Genomic DNA, 25,851 nt, shown 5'->3' on the forward strand with positions numbered 1-25,851 from the left:
ACACGCCTGGCACAGCCATCACTACAAAATATTGGGCTTGCCATGAGTCAGATATTGATGACTTACCAGTATAGCAAGCATTATGGAATGTTTTTCTTTGGTCTGAAACCATAACTTTTAGTCCTGGACCTTATACTCTGACCACTAAACTGTAACTGCATGGAACTGTATGACTGAAAACTCAATTGGTAAGAAGCCAAAATATTTCTGAGAAAGAACACCATTATACCTCCCATCGTGACAATGCTCTAGAGCATGTTATGTTTCTTATTGTAGTGTCACACTGGGAAGCAGAGTGCTTTACAGAATCCAATTAAATTGTAATGAACAGATTTCTAGTGCATGAAATAGTTTTTACATATTGTGGAAGCCTAACACCTTACAACAACCCTGTGAGTTTCCAATCACATTTCAGTCTTACAAAAATCTTCTGCAAGTACAGCAGCAGCAGGTGTTTTTGTTCCTCACGTTGTGGGAAGCAGGTTTTAAAATGAAGGAAGATTGTGTCCTTACAGCTGAAGACTGTCTTTGAAAAATGTCAACTAACTGGATTATCAACCATGTTTGATTTCTGATAAAACAACATAGTAAGCACACACCATATTTAAGTGTAAAATTTTGCATTGTTGTGTCATTGCAGCTTTAATAATCGTCAGCACTTTATGACATCTATACAGATGCTTATTAAAAGATCACGTCTGGCTGCTGTGTTGCTGTGTTTAGGTTACAGGGAGCGTGTGAAGAACGCTTACCCAGGCACCCTGCTTCCAGTCTGTCGATCCTGTCTAAACCCCTCCAAAGAAATAGAATCAGGAACATATTCTCAGGTTGGACCCCAGCCAGACACCTCTGCAACATTTATTGTGTAATATTAAGTGATGGACAATGGGACTGTTTACACCACTCGTAAATAAATGCATTTCTTACTTGAAAAATATATTGTTTTCATTTTGTTACATCCAAAATCTGGCCTTATTCTCATTGAAATGAAACAGTTTAAATTTTCGTGTGAAAGCCCGGTCTCTAGTATGGAGTCATGCGGTTGGAGACTGGTTGCACTGGGATTTCCAACAGGCCAGTTTAACTAGTAAGCCACTGCCATCTAGTCCACAGCTCTGTCGCTTCAGACTATGTTTTCTCAAATCTTTCATTTCTAACCATTAGAGCACATTGTCCTCAGCATTAACCACTAGTCCAAGCTGCCACCTACACAAAACACATAAAACCCCAAAATCAATAAAGAACGTGGCTGTGACAACTCAAGCTGCTCAGAGTTCATCTCAGCTGGAACCCCTCTGCATTTTACTGCCACTGCTCTCGCGATGTAGAGCTGCTAGCATGTCTGCGCTGTGTGGAGGAGATGCAGGTTCCAGCAGGGCCCATCCTGTAACAGCCCTCATGATGGGATCATGCCCTTGTTCCTCTTCCTGTCTGCCATAGCCCGGCGGTTATGATTGGCCCGGCTGCTTTTGTTGGCCTCCTTCTTGCGGCGCTCCTGCACGGTCTCCTTGCTCTGGCCCCGCCCTTTTGCTGCACCCACAGCACTTCCTGCCATGTCGGCTTTGAATCTGAACAAACGAGGACAGAGGACTCATACAAGGAATATATGATACAAAAGAAACCGATTCATCCCCTCTGCCAACGTGTGCAGTACAGACAGTATCCCTTTTACACTTCAATTCTGCTCCAGCCATTCTGTGATGCGCCTGTCTATCCAATGACAGTGATGGCAATGGGGGCAGCACTAAAAGCCCTGGGGTATGGAGATTTTGCACACAGATTTACTGGAGGCCCAGGTGAGTACAAGAGGTAGTAAGAATTTACAGAGAGTATTTCCAGTGCTCTACATGGCGACTAAAATGATCAAGTTGAATCTGCAGTTGGCCACCTTAAATTTCACGGCAATCTGGAGTTGATTTTAGTCTGCAGAGTGTTATCATGAACACATCTTCTTGGAGTTTAAAGCAAGTTCTGCCTAAGCCCCGTATCAAGGTACTTACAAAGGTAAATGTATCAAGGTAAAATACATCAATTTATGTGCGTCATCTGACTCGCTTTGTTTTATCAATAGAATTCATCTTGTGGATTTCTTTTATAACATAATAGTCTGTCATAAAATATGTGCTTATGTATATATTTAAATATGGCTGTGCTTAAGGGTTAGCAGCCATTGTGGTTCTACTGGCTATAGAGAGGGGAAGGGTGTTGCAAAAATATTATTATTAGCTTTAAGCATCGTGAAAGGTACAGTTTTGGTGGAATCATGTTTTTCAAGGAGGTGACTTTTTTGTTTATGTACATTTTACTTTATTTTAAATAACACCTGAAGTATATATTGTTCTATACAGACAGATTTGTGAATTGTCTTTGCTTAGTTAGATTTGTAATTGGTGGCCCCAGTGGCTACATGAAAACAGCTTTAACATGACAGCAGTGATGTTCCTCACCCTCTCCTGTTGTAGTTGGCGGCTCTCCTTGCCTCAGCGCGCTCCCTCAGCACTGCAGGGTCCTGAACAAACTGGTCCCTCGTAACTGCATTGTCCTGCAGGGAAACACATTTCTTTTTAAACTAAGAAAGTCATTGTTAGTGTATATTTCTGGATAACGGCAATAACCCAAAAAGACAATTTTCTTATTAACGTCACTATGTCAGTATATTATATATATATATATATATATATATATATATATATATATATATATATATGTTTTTTTTGTTTTTTTTTAAATCAGTACAGTAGGACAAAGCCTACCCACCTATGCTTACCAACAGGCACCAAAGCATTTCATAATTTTAACTTTCAGGATTTTTTTCATTTTGGGGATAAAATTTGTTTTATTTTTTAACTGAAATACTAACTATAAACAGATCCTGGGAAATAAGCTTTCCTTTTCTCTCAAAAACCCAGTACACTCACTATAAAGGCTACCACCATTACATTTTTTTTTGTAAATATGTAAGCCACTTCAAGAAAATGAATGTTATTAAAAAATGTGCACAACTGGCAGAGCACTGCCCGGGGAAGTTAATGGCTCATCCAGCCCTCAGCCCTTGCTGGTATGCGTGTAAAAAAAAGAGATTTACAATTTCATTTTGTAAGGCAGTCTGCCTCCCAGTGTGACACAACAGTAAGAAACCTAACCCTCTAGTGTATTGCTCTGCGCTCTCTCTTCACAGGCAGGTCCTGTAGTCCAGACCTCTGCAGCAGTGCAGTGCACATTCTCCTATCCATGGAAAGTAAATCAGTACCTTCTCCTCTTCCTCCTCTTCATATTCCCTCTCTTCCTTCAGCTCCTCCTCTTCCCTCCCGTCACGCAGAACCCGCGGGGTGGTGAAAGGCCTGTGGGGGGCAGTACTGAGAAGTGAGACAGCCTCAAGGGCTAGAGGGGGCCTACTCCTAGTAATTAGTGTTCTAGCAGGAGTGGAATACTGAAAAGCCACAAGCAAAAAAGCATAACGTTTGTTGCTATTGGATGCAAACACCAGTAACTCACCGAAGAGATTAGTTTCTAATTCCACATAAAGAGTGTTGTGTGAACAAGAAACAACCAGCCCAAGCGGGGGATCTTTCAAACTAATCTTGCATTAAAGTAATTGTGTTGTTGGTTTTCGACTACGATACTTGCATAAAATTAGACAAAAATGTGTCAAATCTTACTCAAACTCTATGACGACTTTTGAAAAGGGTTACATGTACACCGAGTGTAAAATCACATTTTAAAAATCAAGCCTACATAAACACCAACAACAAAAAAAAAAAAAAAAAAACACACTCTTGTTGTAAGTGTTGCCTAACAGGTAAGCATACTTTGTTGATCTCACATTGCCCTACAGGAAAGATACACATATTGCATAAACACAACAATACGTGAATACTTTTTGTACTCAATGTTTCTATGCTACATGACATTATGACTGAAAACACGGGGGTTGCTTCTGGCAGTTCGAGTTCTTGTAAAAGAAAAAAACATTCAGAATGTTTAGCTTAAGTCTATGACTATTCTTGAACATTATATAAAAACTATAGAATCCACCTTTTTCTATCTACTTATTCCACTCAACTATTGTTCTTTTTAGATTGGATTATTGTAACTCTCTCCTTGCTGGTCTCCCTGCTTCGGCTATTCGCCCTCTTCAACTTATTCAAAATTCTGCTGCTCGTCTGATATTTTCCCAACCCCGCTACTCTCACGCTACCCCTCTGCTTCGCACTCCCACTGGCTACCTATCTCAGTTTGCATCCAATTTAAGACCCTTGCTCTTGCCTATCGCTCTATTTCTCATACTGTTCCTTCCTATCTCCAATCCCTTGTGTCTTCTTACAGTCCCTCTCGCCCTCTCTGCTCATCCTCTACTGGCCGACTTGTTATGCCTTCTCTTCACTCTCCTTTCTCCCATGCCAGCTCCTTCTCTTCCCTTGTCCCCTTGTGGTGGAACCAGCTACTGGTTACCCTCAGGACTGTCCAGTCTTTTACTACTTTTTGGCCTCTTTTCAAAACCCACTTATTCAATCTTTATTTGAAAATTCTTATTTATATATCTTTTTGAATTTTCTTTATTTATAATTATTTTGTAGACAATATATAGAAAATAATTATAAAGAAAATACAAAATATATATATATACTAAATATATATATAATACTTATATAATTTATATATATATATATATATATAATATATATTATGTGTAAATACACCAAACAAATTAAAAATAACGGACCTGTAATATGAAATATACAAACAAAGTAAAAGACAATCTGCGAAACCTTTGGATTTTAAATAATATATAACTATATATATATATATATATATATATATATATATATATATATATATATATATATATATATTTTACTATGTACTAGTTCAATGATCCTCAAAGTCATGCCCGCGGCGCCAGGCCATCTTGCCTGCGGCAGCTGTTCTTAAATTATGGGTCGCGAATACATTTCTGGCAGGTCGTAGCATGGGAAAATAAAGAAAGCTTTAAACACGTTTTCCAACAAAAGCGCCACAGCAATCTGTTGACAGCACTGCTCGCTTATGCTGTGCTTGTACGTACTCAACATTTTTTTTTTTTTTGTGAATGGCTTTTGCGATACAATCAACAAATTGAATATCTGCATTGGCTCTGCAGTAGCCCAATCATAAGTTAGCTGGGTGGGACATAAACTGTGTCTGTTTCAGGTGCAGGTACCGACTGTATATTTAACCAATAGGAGATTCAAATATCTGCCCAGTTTTATGCAGCTGTCCAATCATAAGCAAGCAGAGGCTGGTCACAGTGTTCTGCATGAAAATTGAAGGCGAGTGAGAAGCCAGTGGGAAAGAGAAAAATCTGACAGCTGTCCAATCATTCGTGAGCAGAGACGGGGTGTTAATATGCCGGGTAAGCACTGAATTTCGCCAACGGTATTATTTTTCTCAATAACATTTCAGTATGTAGAATTTAATTTTCTATCTCTATTTTTTTTTATTTCACCAGACAAGGGGAACACCGTAGTAGATTTAGTTATGAATCCACTTTCACGAGAAGGCACTGTGTAAGATACAAACTTATCCAATAGTCAGTGTGCCCGTAAACAGACAAGTAAGATCAATTTATGCCCGTGCCCAAATTACTTTGAGGACCACTGTACTAGTTGAATGTAGTATATGCAGAACCTGTAGAATCACTGGCAGTGGAATGCAGTGCCCCAGTTGAAGCTGTTTGAACCCACCTCCGAGCCAGCAGCTCGCTGCCCTCATCCAGGTCGTTTGCTCCCACCTGGCCGCCATCGTAAGTGTCATCATACTCATCATCGTAGTCTTCACTATAGAACGCAGCTCCGCCCTCCTCCCCCTCCCCCACTGGCACTTCCTCCATCACCACCTCATAGGCTCGATAGCGGCCCCTCTGCTCCTCAATGTGCTGCTTGTTATTCACCAGGGCACGGGCGCTCTCCCCCTGCCTGCAGACAAATACAAAACAATGTGGAAGGGGCCGGGATGACGCATCATTTAAGACATTAACAAAATGTTTGTCGACAAGTGGCTTTTTATACACTGACTTAGGTGGTACAGGCCAGGCCTCCCCTTCTCGCAGCTAGGGTGGTACAGCCCAGCCTCTCCCCCTGCTCTCACCTCCTGCCCTTCCAGATGCGTGATGTGTCCAGGACATCCCGTGTGAACACGTCAAACTCGTCATCGTCAAACACGTTGGATCTGGACTTCAGGACTTCCGGCAGCTGCTCCTTCACAGGTCTGAAGGGTGGGAGTTAGTAGACACCTCAAATGTTAATTGTGATATACCAGAAACCCATTTTAACACTGCACTATACAGACAGAAAGTTTATTTAAAATGATTGTGCTACTTGCGAAGAGTGGACTATTATCTGTTCAGGGATACCACTATATTTACTGTAGTAATAAAGCTGTAAAACGGGCAACAAAAGTAAATATGGTAATTACAAATGGGTTTTCCCTATTCATTATTGCGACAGAGCCATACAAGCCTGAAATCACAAATTCACAGCCAGTTCAGCCAGGGTTGGGATAAATGCACCTGTGAAGAAAAGTTGAGTTGCCAGCTGCCCTGCTGTGTGTCTGTGAGTGTCTATGTGTGACTGTGAATCTGTATGTCTGTGCGAGTCTGTGCGTGTGTGTGTATCACCTGGGCAGGCTGTGGTCCAGCCTCTCCAGCCTGGGGGACAGCTTGCCCTCCAGGATGTTGTTGATAACGCGCTCCGAGTTGTTGCCGTACTCCTGCAGGCAGGCCAGGATGAAGCCCTCCCCCAGATCAGGAAGCAGGTCTCGTACCTGGAACACCAGGGATTCCAGTTCCCCAGCGCTCAGCGTACACCCTGGGGCCCCCGCATCCTGCAATACAGCACAGTGCAATCAACAATGCAGCACAGCTCACTCAATAGAATACCACTAATACAGCACAGCTCATTCAATACACTCCCACCAACACAACACAGCTCATTCAATACAATACCATCAATACAGCACAGCTCATTCAATACAATACCACCAATACAGCACAGCTCATTCAATACAATACCACCAACACAACACAGCTCATTCAATACAATACCACCAATACAGCACAGCTCATTCAATACAATACCACCAATACAGCACAGCTCATTCAATACAATACCATCAATACAGCACAGCTCATTCAATACAATATCACCAATACAGCACAGCTCATTCAATACAATATCAACAATACAGTACTGCTCACTCAATACCACCAATACAGCACAGCTCACTCAATACCACCAATACAGCACAGCTCACTGAATACAATACCACTAATACAGCACAGCTCATTCAATACAATACCATAATACAATACCATCAATACAGCACAGAACAGCAGTCAATTTCACACATCACCCCGCATAGCTCAGCAACACTCAAACTTGATATAACTGGTAGTTCAACAAAACACAAGAATTAGGCCAGCCATAACCTAATCCCTTAGACTACCTTATGCAAGGTAGCCTAACATTAATCAGGGTCTGTGAAACCAGCCCGTAGCCTATTTATGGACACCTGCCTATTCTAGTAAACCCTAAAACAAATTTCAATCTTGACTGCATTAAAATTCACCCCTGGCAACTTTTCTGCCCAGTTGTCAAAATGCACTACCCAGCCCCCTATACCTGGTACCATTACAGTACTAATACTGCAGTAAACTGTATATTTAAATGTAGAGAGGTTGTATTGTAATCATTTATGGAGGCTTCCCTCCTCTATAGTATTCCCTGTATAAGTCACAGTAACTTTTTGTACAAAATAGTCATGCTTTACGGTTAACAACATCATTATTCATGGAGCTCAATTTCACCACATCACTCCTGAAAGATGGGCTCAGGTGGCAATTTTAGAACAGATGTTGGTTTAGACTATCACTGTCTAGTACAATGCAACCACAAACTGTCCAGTTCTTGATCTTTCTGTTCTTCCATAACAAAGAATGGTAACAACTGTGCTAGTTCCAGAACACAAAGCGCAGAACATGCTGTCCTAAAACACTCACGTAATCCTCGCTGTAGGATTCCTGCTGGGCTCCAGTCCCACCCGTGGCTCCCTCAGGCCCCTCTCTCTCCGAGCGCGCTTCGCTGCTCAGCTCTGGAGCCGGGGTTGAGCGGACAGGAGGCAGGCTGTGCTTCTTCCTCCCCAGGCTCTCCCAGGCACAGTCAATCCCCTGCAGGATGTACGAGGCCCTGGTTTCATCTCTGATGGTACAGAGTTAAAGCTTTTCCAGTAGAAATAGGTGAAAGAAGTAGAAAGCAGGGGGCTAATGGTTTCAGATTAACAAAGTGTTTAATGCTTAGAGCTTTACTCCACTGAGACCACTTAACTTTTTATGTCTAATCACACAGTCTTCAAATATATGCAAATGATTTAAATGAGTTATGTGTCTGACATGAACAGTGGTACCCCAAATTGCTGTCGAATCAATCAATCTTTATTTTATATAGCACCTTTCACAGTGGACCACCATCACAAAGCGCTTTACAAGACGCAGTAACAACAAGAAAATCCATAATACTTTAAATACAGAGAAATGCATAATACATATCCATTTACAAGTAAATTTAAAATGACTGGGGCTGTACATTTACTGCCCAAAAGCTATTCCCCACCCCCTGGCTGCTGGAAAAAGGGCACACCCCCCTATCTCATTGTCACTGTCCACCTTCAAACGCGACTCATGTTGCACAGCGTGCACTGGCTATTTAGAAGACAGTATTATAACAGCAGATCAAGGATACAGGAGTGGGGAAGCCTGCTGTAACAAGCTGACATCATCCGCTACAGGAAACTGCTCATCATAGTCCGCAAGGAATCTTAAAAGAGAGAAAGTGTAAGGTATGGGGATGTGCAAATTACTGAACAAAGCATCATACATAGCATTTACTAGATGAGCTACTCTATTGAGCTTCCTGTACATTTGTATCTCCGCAAGGGATAGGTGTTCCAAAGCATATTTATGTTTCATATTTCAATGTAACAGTTACGTTACAATAACTGTTTTGCCAAATTCATAACTCGCAAAAAAATGACTTAACTGAATCCATCATCACAAATTCATGTCTAATTACATGTGTTAGAAATAGCAAGCACAATGGTTCTTTATGGGTAAAACAAAATAAAACAATTGGAACCACTGTGAATCCTCTCTTGATAACATGCTTCCTAGTGCTGCACTAGTAGCTTATTTTCATAAAACAATATTGTTACAACAGAGTTGAATTACTGCAGCTATAGTTGAATAAGGGGTCTAGTGCACATCACTATACTTAAAGGGTGAAAACATGTTCACTGATAAAACAAATTACGTACCGGATCTGAAGAATAATTTAGCAGTTTTCAACATCTTGGCTGACTCAAAACACTCAAAACACTGCAGCAGATGCTTCACCAAAGCACTCTGTCCTTCTGAACAATTAAGTCTAATACTACAAAGTATTAACATTTAACAGAGTAACTCTTCAGTTTCAGGTTTACTTAAAACTGCAATGTGTATATTTTAAAGTGTGTTGAGTAAAGCATACTAGTCTAAGTCACTGCAGTGCAGTTAGTATTGTCAGTTAGTGATGTAGTACCAGGTCACTCTGATGAATAGAAGACTGAGGCAGGGGGCTTTTAAAGTAGAGACCAGCAAGAAAATGTAAATATAGATCACAACTAATAACACTATTTAACACAATTTTTGTTCCTGGGTAGTAAGTGTTATTTCCTAATTGCTTATGCCTCAAAAGTATAGAAAATGGCTATTATTCCCCACAAACTTTGCGTTTGTGACCAGGACAGTGATATTTTGAGATGTACCTATTTCCAATGACAAAAGAACATATGAATCCAAATTAACATGTATTTATACTAAAGTAATACAAAAATGACTACAAAAGATTTAGAAGTGAGTAGTTTTTCGAGATTTACGATTATACTGTAAATCACTTTCACGAATCAGCCCCCAAATGTAGTCTCCCATCATGTTCTCGTTATACTGTCCTTGGTACCGGTGTTCAAAGTCCAGTATATCCTGGTGGAAGCGCTCGCCTTGCTCCTCCGAGTACGCTCCCATGTTCTCCTTGAATTTATCAAGACTCTGAGGGACATCCTACAGCCCATTGTGCCGTAGTTCTTCACCAGAGTCTCAACCAGCTCCACATAGTTTTCGGCCTTGTGATTGCCTAGGAAGCCCTGAACCACTGCGACAAAGCTGTTCCAAGCCGCTTTCTCCTTACTAGTGAGCTTCTTGGGGAATTCATTGCACTCCAGGATCTTCTTTATCTGTGGTCGGATGAAGACACCGGCTTTGACCTTTCCTCAGACAGCTTAGGGAAGAAGTCTTGAAGGTATTTGAAGGCTGCCGACTCCTTATCTAGAGCTCTGACAAATTGTTTCATAAGGCTCAATCTGATGTGCAGTGGTGGCATCAGCACCTTCCGGGGGAACACCAGTGGCTCCCACTTGACATTGTTCCTCCCCACAGAGAACTCGGTCCGCTGTGGCCAGTACCGCCTGTGGTAGTGCGCCTTGGTGTCCCTGCTGTCCCAAAGGCAAAGATAGCAGGGAAACTTGGTAAAACCGCCTTGGAGACCCATCAGGAATGCCACCATTTTGAAGTCTCCTATGACCTCCCAGAAAAATGGAGATATATATCCACTTAGGCAGCTGGAACTAAACTGAACTGGTGGGCTTAAGGCCCCTGTATTTATACTACTAGTTATATTACTGGAAAGTTCTAGAAGTTACTCCAAGTTTACTCAGCACTGAATCTATCTGGAATGTTCTGGAAAATAGGTACATTTCAAAATATCACTGTCCTGGTCACAAAAGCAAAGTTTGAGGGGAATAATAGCTATTTTCTATACTTTTGAGGCATAAGCAATTAGGAAATAACACTTACTACCCAGGAACAAAAAAATAATAATAATAATAATTGTTACACGGTGTAATAGATCACAACTAATAATTAACTTGTATAAAATCTCCACGTACAGGGAAAACCAAATTCTGTAATTGGTGGCCTTCAAAGCAATAGTTGCACTGTCTGTATATAGCAGTAACCTAAAATGACCTCAGTGAAGGTCATCAACACATTTAAGATGCTGTTTTTATATAACCTTGTAAATATGAAGCCAGTACTTTCTTGATCCTATTACCTCTTTTCTTGAAGGAGAGCTGTAAAGACCTGCAGGAAATCTTCAACAAACACTTGGATATTCTCTGAGCTGCTGAAACAAAACAGAAAGAAAAATCAGCTTTGTACTGAGCCCATGTAGTACTGATCCAGATATAGAAATATCAGATCAATTCTACTTTTACTGTGAGCTTCATTAACCATATGGAATACATAACAAGCTCACATGTGACCAAGCTCATAATAACCCTGGAAACTGCCAACCTGCTATGCAGGAGAGGTCTTAGGTCTATGTGAATAGCACTGGTGCCACAAAGGCTCTCCACAGAGCTCTGCAGGACTGGATGTATGCCCTGCTGCTGCTGTAATCTGCTCTCACCTGTTCTCCAGAATGGGCTGCAGACACGTGTGGTTGATCAGGAGGTGGCCAATTTCAACCATCTTCCTGCGTGAATGAGAGAGCCTCCTCCACAGGTCCTCCTGCAGGCTGAGGGGAGGAGCAGGACAGGTTAGATAAGCATGAAGAGACTGGGACCCAGGGGGTGGAGCTTGCTCATCTGCAGTAAGGCACTGCGCTCATGCTGTCTACCCTTAGCATACTACCAAGACAATAGCAATAAAAAAGCATTTCTGAGGCAGGGACACACACAAAGGTATCATTATTAACCACTGCTGTTAATGAAACACACAACACAGCAACGTGTATCAGAGTGATTATTTATTTATTTATTTTTTTAATAGGACATATTGCAACATTAGTATCGTACAGTGAAACCTGAATTAAGTTGAGACAAAAGGGACTGAAAACGCGTGGCTGTTTTTTATGTGGAGGCAGTGTCATTCCCTTGTATTGGAAAAACCTGTAGTATTGTTTTTTGGAACATGAAAGCAGTTGACTGCCTCGTGTAGGTGACTATTATAAAATTTACTATAATTTCTTAATGGTATTTTTATATATTTTATAGTGCATCATAAGTGGTACTATTACTAATGACCATTTTATGTACGCCTCCTACAATGCAGATCATTGCATGTGTCACAATATATTGATATAACGTACCTTTTCTCTTCAAACTTTCTCTTCCTCACTGCATTCTCAAGCTCAGGAACACAAAGCTCATAAAAAGAAGCCAGCCTAGAAATAAACATGAGAATGTGTTCACTGGCTGCACCATTAAAGTCCAAGTATAATTTGATGTTTACCCAAATTAAACATCAGTGAGTGTGTGTGTGTCGTGGAAGTGCATGTGCATGAATGTGTAAGATTTCCTGAATGTGTGATTGTGTGTTTGATTTGGTCAAGCATGCATGATTTCCTTTTCGTGGGTATGTGTGTGCATGTTTCTGTGCATAACCAATGTATTGTTTTAGTGCACAGTTGTGTTTATGTATGTCTCAAATAGGTACGTGACTGGATTTATCCAGGAGACATCCCCAGAGGTGTAGTCCCCAGGTTGCATGCGGATTGTTACTGTGCACTGCCACTCACCGGAGGAGGAAGCTGTGTTTTTGGAAGGTGGTGCTGGCAGGTGGGAAGATGTCCAGGAAGGAGTAGAGAGTGGTACAGGTATCACACAAGTACAGCACCAGATCTACAAAGTCCTGGAGATGGAGAGTCACAGCACAGGGAGACAGAGAGAAGTAGACAGGTTAACATCTAAGAGGGCCCTGTACTGAGCCTTCAACACATAAGAAAATGTATGAATGAGATGAGGCCATTCGGCACATCAATGCTTATTTGGTTCCTAGCAGCTGACTGATCCTAAAACTGTCAAGTTGGTGTTAAAGGAACCTGGTGATTCAATATCAATATGGCTATGAAACCCATTCCATACCCTCGCCACCCCTACCCTCTATTTCCACTTAATTTCCAGCTGAACTGTGTCCTCGGGTCCTGGTCTCTTTGCTGCACTAAAGTAGCTAGAGTTAACTTTGTCAACTCCTTTTAAGCTTTTGAAGACTTCAAAACAAACACGACTGTCTGCAGCACCTGATTTTTTTTCTCATACAAGGATCAACCTGCTTTAGCGTCTGAGAACTGATGAGATCATGAAGTACGACAGCAGAAACGTAAAACTCTATCTGATCTCTCGAAATCTACTGGTTTGTGACAAAGTTATGTTGTTTATTATTTTTTTAATAAGATGACTATTTAAGGTTCCTGTCATTTGCTTGTAGTGAAAAAAAGAAAAACTATTATTGGCTGCAAAGATTTGACTGTAATTTATTAAGCTAGTAGAACTTAACACAGTTCCTAGTTACCTTCACACTCATGTCAATTGGTCCAGGAGCACTCTGTGCCCCCAGCTTCAGGGGCTGCCCATAGGAGGCTCCCTCTGTCTGCAGCCCACACTTCTGCAGGATAGTGTCCAGCACCTGAGGAAACAGAGGGACACTTTCTTACTTGCACAACTAGCATTTGAACTATGTTTATAATATTAGCTGTGCACTGCCCACCCTTCCTGTGGACAGGATAGCTTGTAGGTAACGTCAGACCAGGAAGAAACACACATAGTACTGGGAGTTTATTATAAATAAAAGGTTTGAACATAAAGCAAAACATTGTCAATAACAAAACAAAATGGCACAGTGGCCATGTTGGAAAACATGGATTGAGAATTGATTAGCAGTTTGCTACGCATGTGGACTGGTAGAGCTATACTGGTGTTCTTTTCTGAAAAGACACTAATATTGCAGATAGCAGACTGTTTGGTTCAAATTGCATGTACTGCTTACAATTGATAGAGACATTGCGTCTACAAGTTTCTTGCCCAGCATTGACTACAAGCTAATGAGATAACAATGCTGTGGACTAGAAGGGAACAGGCTCTAAAGACTTCAGAGAGATCGAAAGAGATAATGCCACTAGGATCAAAGGGGGTCGCAAGAAGATAACAAAAGGCAGATGTATGGACCTTTTGTTTCCAGGAGTGTGAAGAATGCACTGAGTTCAGAGGTTGTCACATTAGCCTACACACACAGACACACACACTCACACAATAAATTAAATTACCTTGACCACTGGTTAAGTGTCAGAGAAAGGGGAGGTGGACCATCTATACAGAAGGGTATTTAATGTCATGCAAACATTGTAATGATGAGTATTCTGTTTGTCCTGTACCTGGGACCAGACTCCCTGCATATTTCAATAAACCTGGCAATGCATTGAAGAAAAGGACTCTGTGCATTTTCTTGAATCTACTTAATCACCATCTATTTTTGTAAGTTACTTCAGGCCAAAATAAACAGACAAAACAAAACCGTGAACTAACACAGAAACAAGTAATGTGCTGATTTAAAGGTAGCGCGAATAGCAATTGTTTTCTCTAGTTTACTCACAATTCACATCTCTTGTTCCACCTCCGAACCAATACTAACCCTGTTCAGCCAAACCTGCAGTTTTTATACACGTGACCATCTCCAGGTTAGTAGTAAATTAATCAATCTGGAGATGGTCACATTCTGCACGAGTTTAGCATGGACGGGGAATTTCAACCCCATCCGTGCTGTAAAATAATTAACAAAACATGGTGTTTTTTTTTCATACTAAACAATACACTTAAATCATAATACTCCAAATACAATACAAAATAACTCAAACTACACACAGGGGTGGGGTGTACCCCGTCACACTCCCCAGTCTCACTTGTGTACCTGTAGTATTGTGGGCATAGTCTCATCAAGGTCGCTGTAGTAACCAGGCTGCTGAGTGAAGATGTTTTCTGAAATATATAAGAAAGCAGTTACAGGACCAAAGGAGCAACCCTAGAGCATCCACAACAGTCTGAGTATGTAGGTGATTTCAAATCATATCATTGTATAATTTTCTATACAATTCCCAGGTCCTTGGATAAGTAGCAGCAGCAGCAGTAGTGAAAGTGCAGAGTGCTGTTCGTGGAACAAGACAGCAAGCTCCTGATCGGAGCTGTGCTATGCAGATATGGGAAGACATTGCAGGTAGCCATTATACTGCTACTTTGGAATAATATCCCATGGGCTCTGAGTGTGTGTGTGTGTGTGTGTGAATCAACATTCTAGAAAATGATTTTGACACCAGCAGGACCATAACATTCCCTGTTCCCCGTTGCCTACCCCCTTTTGTATTTGTTACCTTGATTAAATAATACTAACGAGGATGCTTAATACTATTTTAACAAAAACTGTTTTGAAAGCCTGTCACCTCTTGCTGCAATATGCAAGACATTTCTTGATTGGCTGCTGTATTTATTAGGGTCCCCCCCATCCCCCGGTGGCCACTGACCAATCATTTTGTGCAGAAGCATTCCATTGCCTTTTCCAAACAGCATACACAGGTCCAGGATCTTGGGGATGTCGAACAGGAAGTTATTGTAAATAATCTCTCCAAATACAGCAGGAGAGATGAAATGTTCCTGGAAAAAAAAAAGAAAGAAACTAATGCTTTGATAGTCACTATTGTTTGCTGTCATGCCAGAGGAAAATCAGGGCGAGAGAATGGATTACTTTAGGAGCAATAAACAATAAAAGAAAAATCCAGAAGTCATGCTGGTTTGTACGACTAGGATGCTATAAGCGCATTTGTTTTTAATTAAACAAATTAGTTTCAGTATCTCGTCAGTAGCAAGAGGGATTTACCGATGTGTATCATTTCAGTGGTAAAGTACTTACTGTATTTTTTTATGACCAATTATAGAAAAGCAGTGTGTCCCAGCTGGGGTACACTAGGCTGCAATTACATTCTTACACCATTAAAAAGGTCTTTCACAGAGTGCTCCTGGAGTATTGCAGCTCAAGGGCATGATTACTACTCTCTCTTGACATTTCACAAACTACAGTACTCCAAAATTAAATCAAACTACATATGTATCGAATGGCACAAAAGCAGATTCGGAGCACAGAGTAGTGAATTGTAAGACTTCGATTCCCCTACCAATACATCTGCATTGTTATATTACAGATCACAGTAGTCAACTGACATTGTAGGCACCAATTAGAGGAGCGCTGAACTACCAGCACACTTTTAGCCAAGCATATAGTAATTACATCTGATTAAATTGTAATTTTTGCCATCACTTTTCCTTATTGACTGTGGTGGATATACGTCTTCCCTTAACTGTATCAGGAGAGCACGTTGCTATGGCTGACACAGTAAACGTGTGTGAGGCTCAGCCAAACAAAGTCAGAGTAAAGACTGCTGAGAAAAATTTGTCCTGTTGTTTTTATTCCAAGCAAACTTTATTCACAGCACAAACATAACAAAAGACCAATCACAAGGTAAAGCGGCAGGTGACTAATGCATGCAAACTGATAATCAGTGCTTTGAGATCAATTTTCTTTTTTTATTTATTTATTTATTTATTTAAATATAGTCACTGCCAAATATTTTTGTTATTTTCTCCCAATTTGAAATGCCCGGCCAGACACCAGAGGTCACTGGTACGCGGTAAGCCGAGGACACCCTTGCCGACCTAAGCGTCCCCCCACCACGAGACGCTCAGAAATTGAGAGCCGCCTCCTGGGAACTCCCGTTCACGGTTGGCTGTGGAATAGCCCAGACTCGAACCAGCGACATCCAGGCTATAGGCAACCAATAACATCGTCAATATTTGCAGTTACGGAAATTATCCTCTACAAGCAGGGTTTCCCAATCCTGGTCCTGGGGGACCACTGTGTATGCTGGTTTTCATTCAAACCCTTAATTGAACTAATAATGTGCTTAATTAGACCTTTTTATGTTGACGATTTCAAGTTACTTATAAAATGGTATTGTTAACTTGAAATCTCAAACTGTTTAAAATCTGAAAACAATTCAAAGGTAAAATTAAGCTAATTAATAGTCCAATTGAGGTTTTGATTAAGTAATTGAGAACTCTGTTGGAGTGAAAACCAGCAGACACAGGGGTCCCCCAGGACCAGGATTGGGAACCCCTGCTCTAAAGTATACAAAAACACAGTAATCTATGATCCAGAAAAATTAAAGACAGAAAGTATGACTACCTCTGGCAGTGGCAAATGAACAAGATGCACATTATGTGCAGAGTTGCAATTTGTTTTGATTAAATCCCAAAACTGAGTTGTCACATTAATAATATAATTGATCTTTTCGCTCTTTATCCCATCTGCGGTGAAGTGTTCACATGACAACAGTGTGTTACCATAACAGGCTAAATTGTTCAAATTAATTTCTCGAAAGTCCAGACAACAGACCAGTCAGGCACACAGGCACTCACACACCATACCCTGGACTCCTTGTGAGTAGCCATCCTGAGAAACGTCATGAAGACACTGCGATGGAGGTGCCTCTGCATGTCGTTGACCCTGGGTGATGTGGCCAGGTTACAGTCCAGTCCCCTGGGGGCCAGTCGCAGGTATGAGTCCAAGCATTGCTGCAGAGACACATCGAACACCACCTGTAGCACAAAAACATTGCTGTAAAAGTTATTGTGCTGCAGTCCGAATTTCTTTTAAGTTACCGCATTACAAAGTCATAGTATTTATATACACATCCAAACACAATCAAAAACTACATGGTAGTGGTATTTAAGAAGTCATGCTGGAAAACATGGTACTAGCGAGAAAGTACAGTGAGGATGGCGTTATTTGTATGGATATTGAAATATTTGTCCATGCACTATGTAAAATATATCACTCTTACCTGGCACCAGAATTTATCGTGTGGAAGAGCCAGCAGCCAGTCCAAGTCTTCTGCAATGAACTGGGCCTGCTCCAGGTACTCCTCCACCTGTGCTGGGGAGCCCTCTGGTGTTGGAGGTCTGTACGTCACAAAGCAGCGCTCCTCCATCCTCTCAGGGTGCTGAAACAGCAGATCACAGTGCTCGTGTGACACACCAGCTTGATTTAAAGCACTACACGATACTTGAGAAATTCTCAGTGTCCTGTGTGGTGTGACGCTGCGGGTACTAGTAAAACACAAAAAGCCATTAATGTAATTGGAATTATATAAGAAGCTTGTCTTACACGAAACAATAGGATTAGGGGTGTAGGAGGGATATAAAATGAGGCGGGATACACTGTACACGGTGTATCACAGCTGCTAATCCTAACAAGTTAGAATAGTGGATGGAACGTCCGTGATTCTATACAGGACTTTACCACAAGGTAAAATAAGATATGAAAGATTGTATGGCAAAAAAAAAAAACTTAAAAGATATTGGGCTATAATCTAAAGTGGAATGTCATATCAGACAAATCAAACTATTTGTAAACATGAAGTAAAATGCATTTGTGAAAAAATCTGCAATTATTGAAAGAAAATAATAATAATAATAAAATCACAGAACAAGAGGTGGTGTGTGTGGAGGGTAGACACTGTGATGCAGTCCTGACTCACCAGTGCTGACAGTGTGCGCTCCCTCCCTGTGCACCCATCCCGCTCCGTCACCTGCAGCTCGTCCAGTGGAATTTTCTGCATGGCCGCCACTACCTGTGTCTGCAGAGGGGAGTAAAAAGAAGTACAAGAGGTTATTTTCCTCCTTTTTTCACTGGAGACCCCTGTCTTTCCTGTTTAGTGACGTGTGCACATAGTGAAAAATTGAATCCCTTTTGGTCAACTGCAAGAAACTTGTGATCTGAGTCCTTAGATCTGTACCAAGGCAAGTGCAAGCTAGTATGGCCAGCTGATCAGCTGAGCTGAAACTTTAATACAGATCTCAGGGTTAAATTTACCCTTTTATTTCATGTATGGGAAATGGCAGTGTGTGGGCAGGGACAGCAGAATAAGAGAAGTGCTGCATATTTCAACTAGAATTTTAATGGTCTATTATGTTAGGTGTTTTCTTAAATTTTTCTTTTTTATATTTTTCTATATTGTATAATTACAATAACATACTTCAAGTGAAAACAATAGGTGCTTTGTACAGTACAATTTCAAATAAAACATTTTAAAAGATATTAAATTACCCTTTCAGAACTGAAGAAAGTGAGATACAGCATATAACAAGGTGTCAGTTACATTTCCATAACAATACGAAGAAATTCAGTACCTGAGTGAACAGTTGTTGATGAGAATAGCTAGCAGAAATGTTTTTTAAAGTGTTATAATTGACGGAATTGAAATGACGTCTACGTATTATTATTTGTTTATTTAGCAGACGCCTTTATCCAAGGCGACTTCCAGAAACTAGGGTGTGTAAACTATGCATCAGCTGCAGAGTTACTTAACCTGGTTACAAGCCCTTTTGTTTAACCACTGGACCACATAATTATGTTCACTGGACTGACTTAATATCGTGCTTTACAATGCTCTACGTGGCAGTCGACTGATACGTTGTGCTCTTTGCAATTGAGAACAACTTAAAACCTAACCTGCAGACTATGGAGCCGCTCGCTCGATGCGTCGCGATTGAAACTACCCTGAAGACTGTCAGTGCTGTCTTCCGCACAACCACAGGATCATCCCCAGTTAGTTAGTACGCTACTTTAGTTCGTTGCAACTGACCTTTTAAGACACAACGCTGTAGTTCAGTCAGGTCCTTGTATGTTATTTATGTGTGAGATGTACGAAATAGTACTGCTTCAAGTTCAACTATAGTAAAAATAATTGGAGAATATACACTTACCACTTGGTTACAATCTTAACGTTAACAAAATGTCAGTTGCCTCAGATCAGAGGAAATATGAAGACGCCAGTATCTGAACCTCAATTACTGCACAGAGTACTCAAATCCTTCCAAACCAAAATGTGTTTGGGACAAAATGACATTTTACAAATTCTAGTCATCGACAAGTCCAGCACAAGCAATATAACATTTTATAAGTGAAATCCTTCTCTCAACAATATATAACCGATTAAGTCAATAATGAAAACATATCAAGTGCTGTACGTCGACCTGTGCTACCTGAATAGAAGACAGAAGACTTGAAGACTTGAAGACTTGTATCCCAGCTCTACTATCGTTTTCGATGCAGCAAAAATTTTGCTTCCGGCGCCCAGTGTAAACGTAAATGTTGTTTTGAACGATAACCCCGCCTCTTTACGTATAAACACACGTTAGTCCATAGCACCGGTCATTACGTTTTGTTTATAATTTTTAGCCAAACCCATGTGTTTTGTTTTATTAAGTAAGTGCATTTAATTGATTACTAGCTTCACAGTTTTTCTTTACTTTATGAAAAACTTTAACAAGTACATCGAATACACAAAAACATTAAAAAATCAAATACCATCAAGTCATCTTTGTTCAGATCTACACACAGTGAAAATAAATGACAACACGATGTCCCTGGTTATTTCATTGTGATGTTGTACAAGATTGCACGTGTCTTCTCTCAGTTACATTGCTTTATTTCTCCTACATAGTATACAGTGACACGCTGTCGATGTTTATGTCTGCAACAACCTCGCCCCCATATTTGCGTGCTAACGCACCCTAACGTCTCCTACGTCCTGCGTCACGTTCCCTAGGCTCTGTTAGTTACGCGGCGATGGTGGATCAGATCAGGTCTGGGACTAATTGAAGGAGCGCCGGAGTGGACCATTTATTTATTGCATTATTTATTATTGATTGCTAACCAGTGCTCGACAAGTCGACGGAACACCCAACTGACTGTTACTCGGAGCTCCCCAAAGGTGAGTTTGTTAGGGTACCTTCCGAGCTCTGTGTGTCGGGCTGCGGCCTCCTCCTGCCGCCGGGGGGGTCCGCCCTCCATCTCACAACAACAACAACATGAGCTTGATAGGAGAGCCCTAGCGAGGAGGGCAGCTTTTCAAGTTGGTGTGTAGGTTGTTGAGATGCCGGTTCGTAGTTTGGGAGCTAGAGTCTAGAATACAGGAATGGTGTTGTAGAAAAAGACGTGTAACAACAGGGTGCATCATAGGAAGAGGGTGGAATTTTTCGTTAGAAAGGGAGAGGTATGTTTCTTGTCATGCCACAAGCGTCCTAAGAATTCCAGGTATTTGTGTCAGTAACCATTTATTCCACATTCATAATCACTTGTTTGCTTACAGAAATCCCTGGTATTACAAGAATCGTAATCAAGTGCTTTGGGATTTAAAGTGATATGCCAGTTGAGACGAATGCACTGTATGTGCTGTACACCGTCGCCACCCCCCCCCTCCCCCAATATATATATATATATATATATATATATATTATATATATTATATATATATATATATATATATATATACCACAGTGAGTCAATTAAACTATTTTGTTTAATAAAAAAAAAAAAAAAAGCGCGTTGTGTAACTGCATCCGAAACGAAAATCACTTTAATTTGCAACAAAGCTGGAAACTATATTGATCGTTTGAAAACAGAATTAACATATGCATATCTCTGTCGTCAATATAGTTTGTCAAAAAGCACATTTCAGCTTGTTAAGTAACAATGCGACAAAGCAAAATTGATTAAAGAGAGGATTGTATGAGAAACCGGATTATTATTAAACTGAAAATGAAGTATAAAAATACTTTTACCTGTGGTGATGTCTATATCTATCTTGGCAATAAACAGCTGGGAGCTGAAATCTGTATACATCATACAGCGGTCGTTGTTATTATTATTATCCATAACTATTAAACGTTCAATATTGCTAAATTTAGAAATACTGAAGCTTAATGCATTTAATGACAACCGTTTCAATTCATGTGTACTCATGTACTGGTTGACTGGTTGTGAACTGGGATGTTAATTTGGAATGTACAGAGATAAGGAATCAGCGCAAAATACAGCAGTTGGCCAAAAGTGGAGCCACATGTGGAAATGCGGCACAATCTTGGTAGTTGAGTAAAAGGACAGACCTCCTATGTCTGACTGAATATTGTTATGGATGCGTCCCTGGCAATATATTCAGCAGTACATTCTGTTTCCGTTTCTATTTGTTAGGATTGGATTCTGTTGCCGTTTCTTTTATGGGAAAGACTCCAGAGCTGTTCTTTGTAGAGGGCTATTTCAGGTGCTCGGTTGCCAGGTGTATGTCAGCAGTGTTTAACAAAAATAGAAAGGCAACAGCAATAAGCATGCCAGTGGTGCAATGAGCATAAAATAAGGACACGTAATCATTGATGAATTAATAAGTCCATGTTGGTCATGTTTAGGAGTGCTTGGTTCCACCTGTGTAGTGGCTGTGTAATGGTCTGGGCAGCCATAGACTGGGGACCATATTTATTACTACAATTATAGCTACTACTTATATTTCTACACACCTGTCCTTTACTGCTCTAGAAATTCATGTACAATTAGAAATTAATACAAAAGTACAATCAAAATAATAATAATAAATAAAAATAAAGTTGTGGTAGATAAAATGAGTTACATGATTGAGAGATCTTAAGATGTGTCATGGAGAACAAGGCTTCCACTCTGTTTTGGTTTGAAAGAATTCATTGCTGCTTTGGCCCCTCAAAAGAGGGTACATTTGTGTGCAAATTACAAGGAGGGTCTGTGCAACCTATTGACACTTAAAAAAATGTCACATATTTTTACCATATTTTTCAGTAAAATTAGGCTATGGGTCGACATGATCTTTGAAATAATTACATTGATAGCATTAAGATTCCAAAAGGTGTGCTGTCCAGTGAGTAAAAAATTGAAGGAATATTAAAGGGCTGAGACTATGAAGATTTATTCTGTAAATACTCCATTCATTCATTCATACTGTCTGTTTGCTTACCACAGAAGCCTGATTTACTTCAGTTAAATTGCCATTGTCAGACAAAATAACGAAATAACTGATTTCCTCACTTGTGGTTTTACGAAGCCACAACGGTTTTTAATTTCTTTGAGGTGGATACTGCAAAAGAATGATACAATGCATTGTTGATTGTTTGACGTTCATATTTTGGAAACACAATACAGCCCTTTTGAAAGAAGTATAGATATCCTTGACCTCTGGCCTAATATGACTGCCTTATGAGGTTCACATGAATTTACTGGAAATTTCAGCTGTATAAGGAACGTACACTTTTAATTACTGTGTTCATGTTTGGTACACAGTTGTATTCTTTCACTTTGTCCAGTAAAGATTAACACTGACACTGCCACAATATTTTAAATCAACGGTTCTAAGCCTTTTTTTTGGAGACCCACTTCTGTAATTTTCTACTGGGGCTACGATCTACCAAGTAAAAATAAATAAATAAATAAATGAATAAATAAAATTCACTCATTTTAAGTAGATTTATATTATGTAAGTGCTACATTAATACATAATAATATAGTATCACTCACCTAATGTGCGATCTGCGCCTGTTTGCCCTCAGTTTTTTCCAACAAGGTGTTATGGGTGAGATGCTAACTCTGAGGTCATCCCCGATGTGACGTTTGTTTCTGTATTTAGTTTTTAACGCTGCCATGACAGAAAACCCCCTTTCAACCAAGTATGTAGTAGTAAACGGCACCAAATGCTTAATGGCTTTCTGCGCAGTACTGGGATATTCACTTTTAACCAGGATCCAGAATTTCATCAGAGAAACCTCTGTAAATTTCTTCTTCAAGATCTATCACTAGAAAGTTCTATGAGCTCATTTTCACAGTCATTAGGCAGGTCAAGGCTCTTGATTTCTGTTGTAAAAGGGCGTTGAATCCACTCAATGTTAGAAGTAGGATCACCAGGGAAATACCGGTCAAACTGAGCTGCGAGAGCACAGAGGTGACTCACAACCTCTGTTCGTACCTGGCTGAAATCTTGGGCCTCGTTATCATCAAAAGTGTCAGTCATGAGAGGAAACATGTCAGTACGTCCCTCAAAAACCCGCTTCCCCAATTTTGTCGTCGTGCTCAAAAATATTACCTCCTTGTCCTTGTAGCGATACATTTAGTTGATTGAGGTGACTGAAGATGTCTGCCAGGTAGCCAAGTTCTGCAAGGCACTCGATGTCAACAAAACACTGCTAAATCAGACTTTTTAACCATTAAAAACTAATGCACCTCAGAACGGCGTTCATAAAGACGATGCAGCACTTTACCCCTTGATAACCAATGAACTTCAGCTGCACCATTGGTAGTGATTCCCACAGTTTTTCCATTCCAACCCATTTTCAATTATGAATCCATCCAACACTTTGAAAATCTTCTCCGCTGTTGTTTTTGTAGGTAGTTCTGCACTAAAGAGTAAATCCTCTTGCAAGTCGTCGTTAGAGCAGTAACGTATATAAACAAGCAAAACTGCACAGTCAGCTATATCTGTAGACATCTATTTGAATGGAAAACATCTCGCTCGCTTTTACAAAATCTACAAGTTGCTCTTTGATGTCATTTGAAATGTCTGCTATCCTCCTGTGCACAGAGGGACACATTTAAGTTTCTTGGCAGCAGATTCCCCCAGCACTTTGGTACACATATAGAAGCACATACAGTAGAAGCACAGCTAATTACATTTCTTTGTGCTTGTATCTGCTCCAATTTCCTTTCAAAATAAGCCAAAGGTTTACCTTTGTCGCCCGGTTGGTGAGTTTGCAGATGTCTCATGAGTTTAGATGGTTTCATGCTTTCATTCACGAGCACTTCACAGCACAGTACACACTGTGGTTTGGGCTCAGTTTCCAAACCAATGAAAGTGAAGTCAAACTGTAGGTAATCTTTGTCATGTTTACGTTTAACACCACCAGTTTTTCTTTTCTTTTCTACCGTGCATGGCATGCCTTCTGTTTCTGTTGCCCTTGTCGTTGAATTTAAAGTCGATGCAGCCTCCTTGTCACGCTCAACACGTTTAAAAAATGGATCCATTGTTATTTGATTTAACTTTATTGTTATTATTATTATTTCTTCCAACCGTCTGTTAGTTTTCGAACTACACGTGTGCGCTCTACCTACACGTTTTCTTGCACACGTTATTTCCGGCTCTTGTCTTCTGTGTGTTCAATTGTACAGTATTCCATTGGTGGGTACTCATTATTTGTCAAGCAATTTATTTTATGTTGTGTAGTCGAATTACCGTATATAATGTGGAAAAAGCGCTTAAACAGTAAAACTAATTATGTTGGGAAACAAGGATTTGCGACCCACCTAGAAGGAGTCTGCAGCCCGTCAGTGGGTCTCGACCCACCGGTTGAGAAACACTGGTTTAAATAATTAACTAATACAGATCTTTCTCCCTTTTTCAATTTTACTTCATGTTTACAGACCATTTGGTGAGTTACAGTGTGACATAAGACAGACAAGTGAGGGAAGTTCAAGTGAGGTTTAAGGTAGACGCTGGTACCACGCCTTACTGCAGCTTGTGTAGTTGTCCCTTGACTTTCATAAGCATAAAATAAATGATGAATTGTATGTTAACAAAATGATTTAATTTCTTTCAGTTAATGTACTTTTTTCAAACATGTAAAGCTAGGAGATGTATCTTGTATGTGAAATATGTAGTTTTGTCAGCTGAGTTGCTGGTGAGCTGTAAGAGGTCTGACCTACTTGGAGAATTTTCATTAATTAGAATTCCCTTTCAAAAAGGAAAGGAGCAAATAGACTTGCAGTGAATGAGCTTGCCATCAATTATTCTCCTCAACCTGTTAAAACACAACAAGTGTTGCTTAGAGTCCCAAATATAGGCTGAGGCAGCCCCCCTAATGCTGGACTGGTTTTTATTGTGGTTGTCTCTTAAGGGAAGGCCCTTGAGAAGCACAAAAGAATTCTGTTACTTCATCACATTCAGAGATCTCGAGTACTTAGGAAATCCAACTGTGAAAAGTGAATTTCAGACTATTTGGACGTCCTTCGAGATTTGTTTGCTGGATTAATAGCTGCAGACTGGGTAATCGGTTGTT

At 40.3% G+C, this 25,851-nt stretch overlaps 2 protein-coding genes across 17 annotated transcripts in view; one reads left to right on the forward strand and one right to left on the reverse strand.

The window, feature by feature from the left end:
• Positions 1 to 59: 59 nt before the first annotated feature.
• Positions 60 to 20,490, reverse strand: ascc2 (activating signal cointegrator 1 complex subunit 2). 4 transcript variants are annotated; one of them, XM_041223134.1, is made up of 19 exons: positions 20,315 to 20,490; positions 18,483 to 18,581; positions 17,787 to 17,945; positions 17,371 to 17,541; positions 15,414 to 15,543; positions 14,807 to 14,874; positions 13,415 to 13,528; positions 12,642 to 12,754; positions 12,213 to 12,287; positions 11,532 to 11,639; positions 11,175 to 11,243; positions 8,775 to 8,849; positions 8,036 to 8,234; positions 6,656 to 6,861; positions 6,127 to 6,246; positions 5,724 to 5,954; positions 3,251 to 3,341; positions 2,448 to 2,542; positions 60 to 1,568 (listed from the first exon to the last, which is right to left on the reverse strand). In XM_041223134.1, the coding sequence occupies exons 1-19, from the start codon at positions 20,315 to 20,317 to the stop codon at positions 1,397 to 1,399; spliced, it is 2,298 nt and encodes a 765-aa protein (XP_041079068.1). In that variant the 5' UTR covers positions 20,318 to 20,490; the 3' UTR covers positions 60 to 1,396. The 4 variants fall into 4 exon arrangements, with proteins under 4 accessions (XP_041079068.1, XP_041079067.1, XP_041079070.1 ...); XM_041223133.1 differs by having other exon boundaries at positions 11,175 to 11,246; XM_041223136.1 differs by lacking the exon at positions 20,315 to 20,490 and adding an exon at positions 19,990 to 20,088 and having other exon boundaries at positions 11,175 to 11,246.
• A 59-nt stretch (positions 20,491 to 20,549) lies between these two features.
• LOC121296932 (myotubularin-related protein 3-like) overlaps positions 20,550 to 25,851 on the forward strand; it is a 52,642-nt gene continuing 47,340 nt past the window's right edge. For all 13 annotated transcript variants that reach the window (XM_041222874.1, XM_041222876.1, XM_041222877.1 and 10 more), the window contains exon 1: positions 20,550 to 20,720. The gene's annotated coding sequence lies outside the window, so the exon portion shown is untranslated. The remainder of the gene's footprint in view (positions 20,721 to 25,851) is intronic.

The sequence above is a fragment of the Polyodon spathula genome, chromosome 22 (genome assembly GCF_017654505.1).
Source record: "Polyodon spathula isolate WHYD16114869_AA chromosome 22, ASM1765450v1, whole genome shotgun sequence".
Taxonomy (NCBI): Eukaryota; Metazoa; Chordata; class Actinopteri; order Acipenseriformes; family Polyodontidae; genus Polyodon; species Polyodon spathula.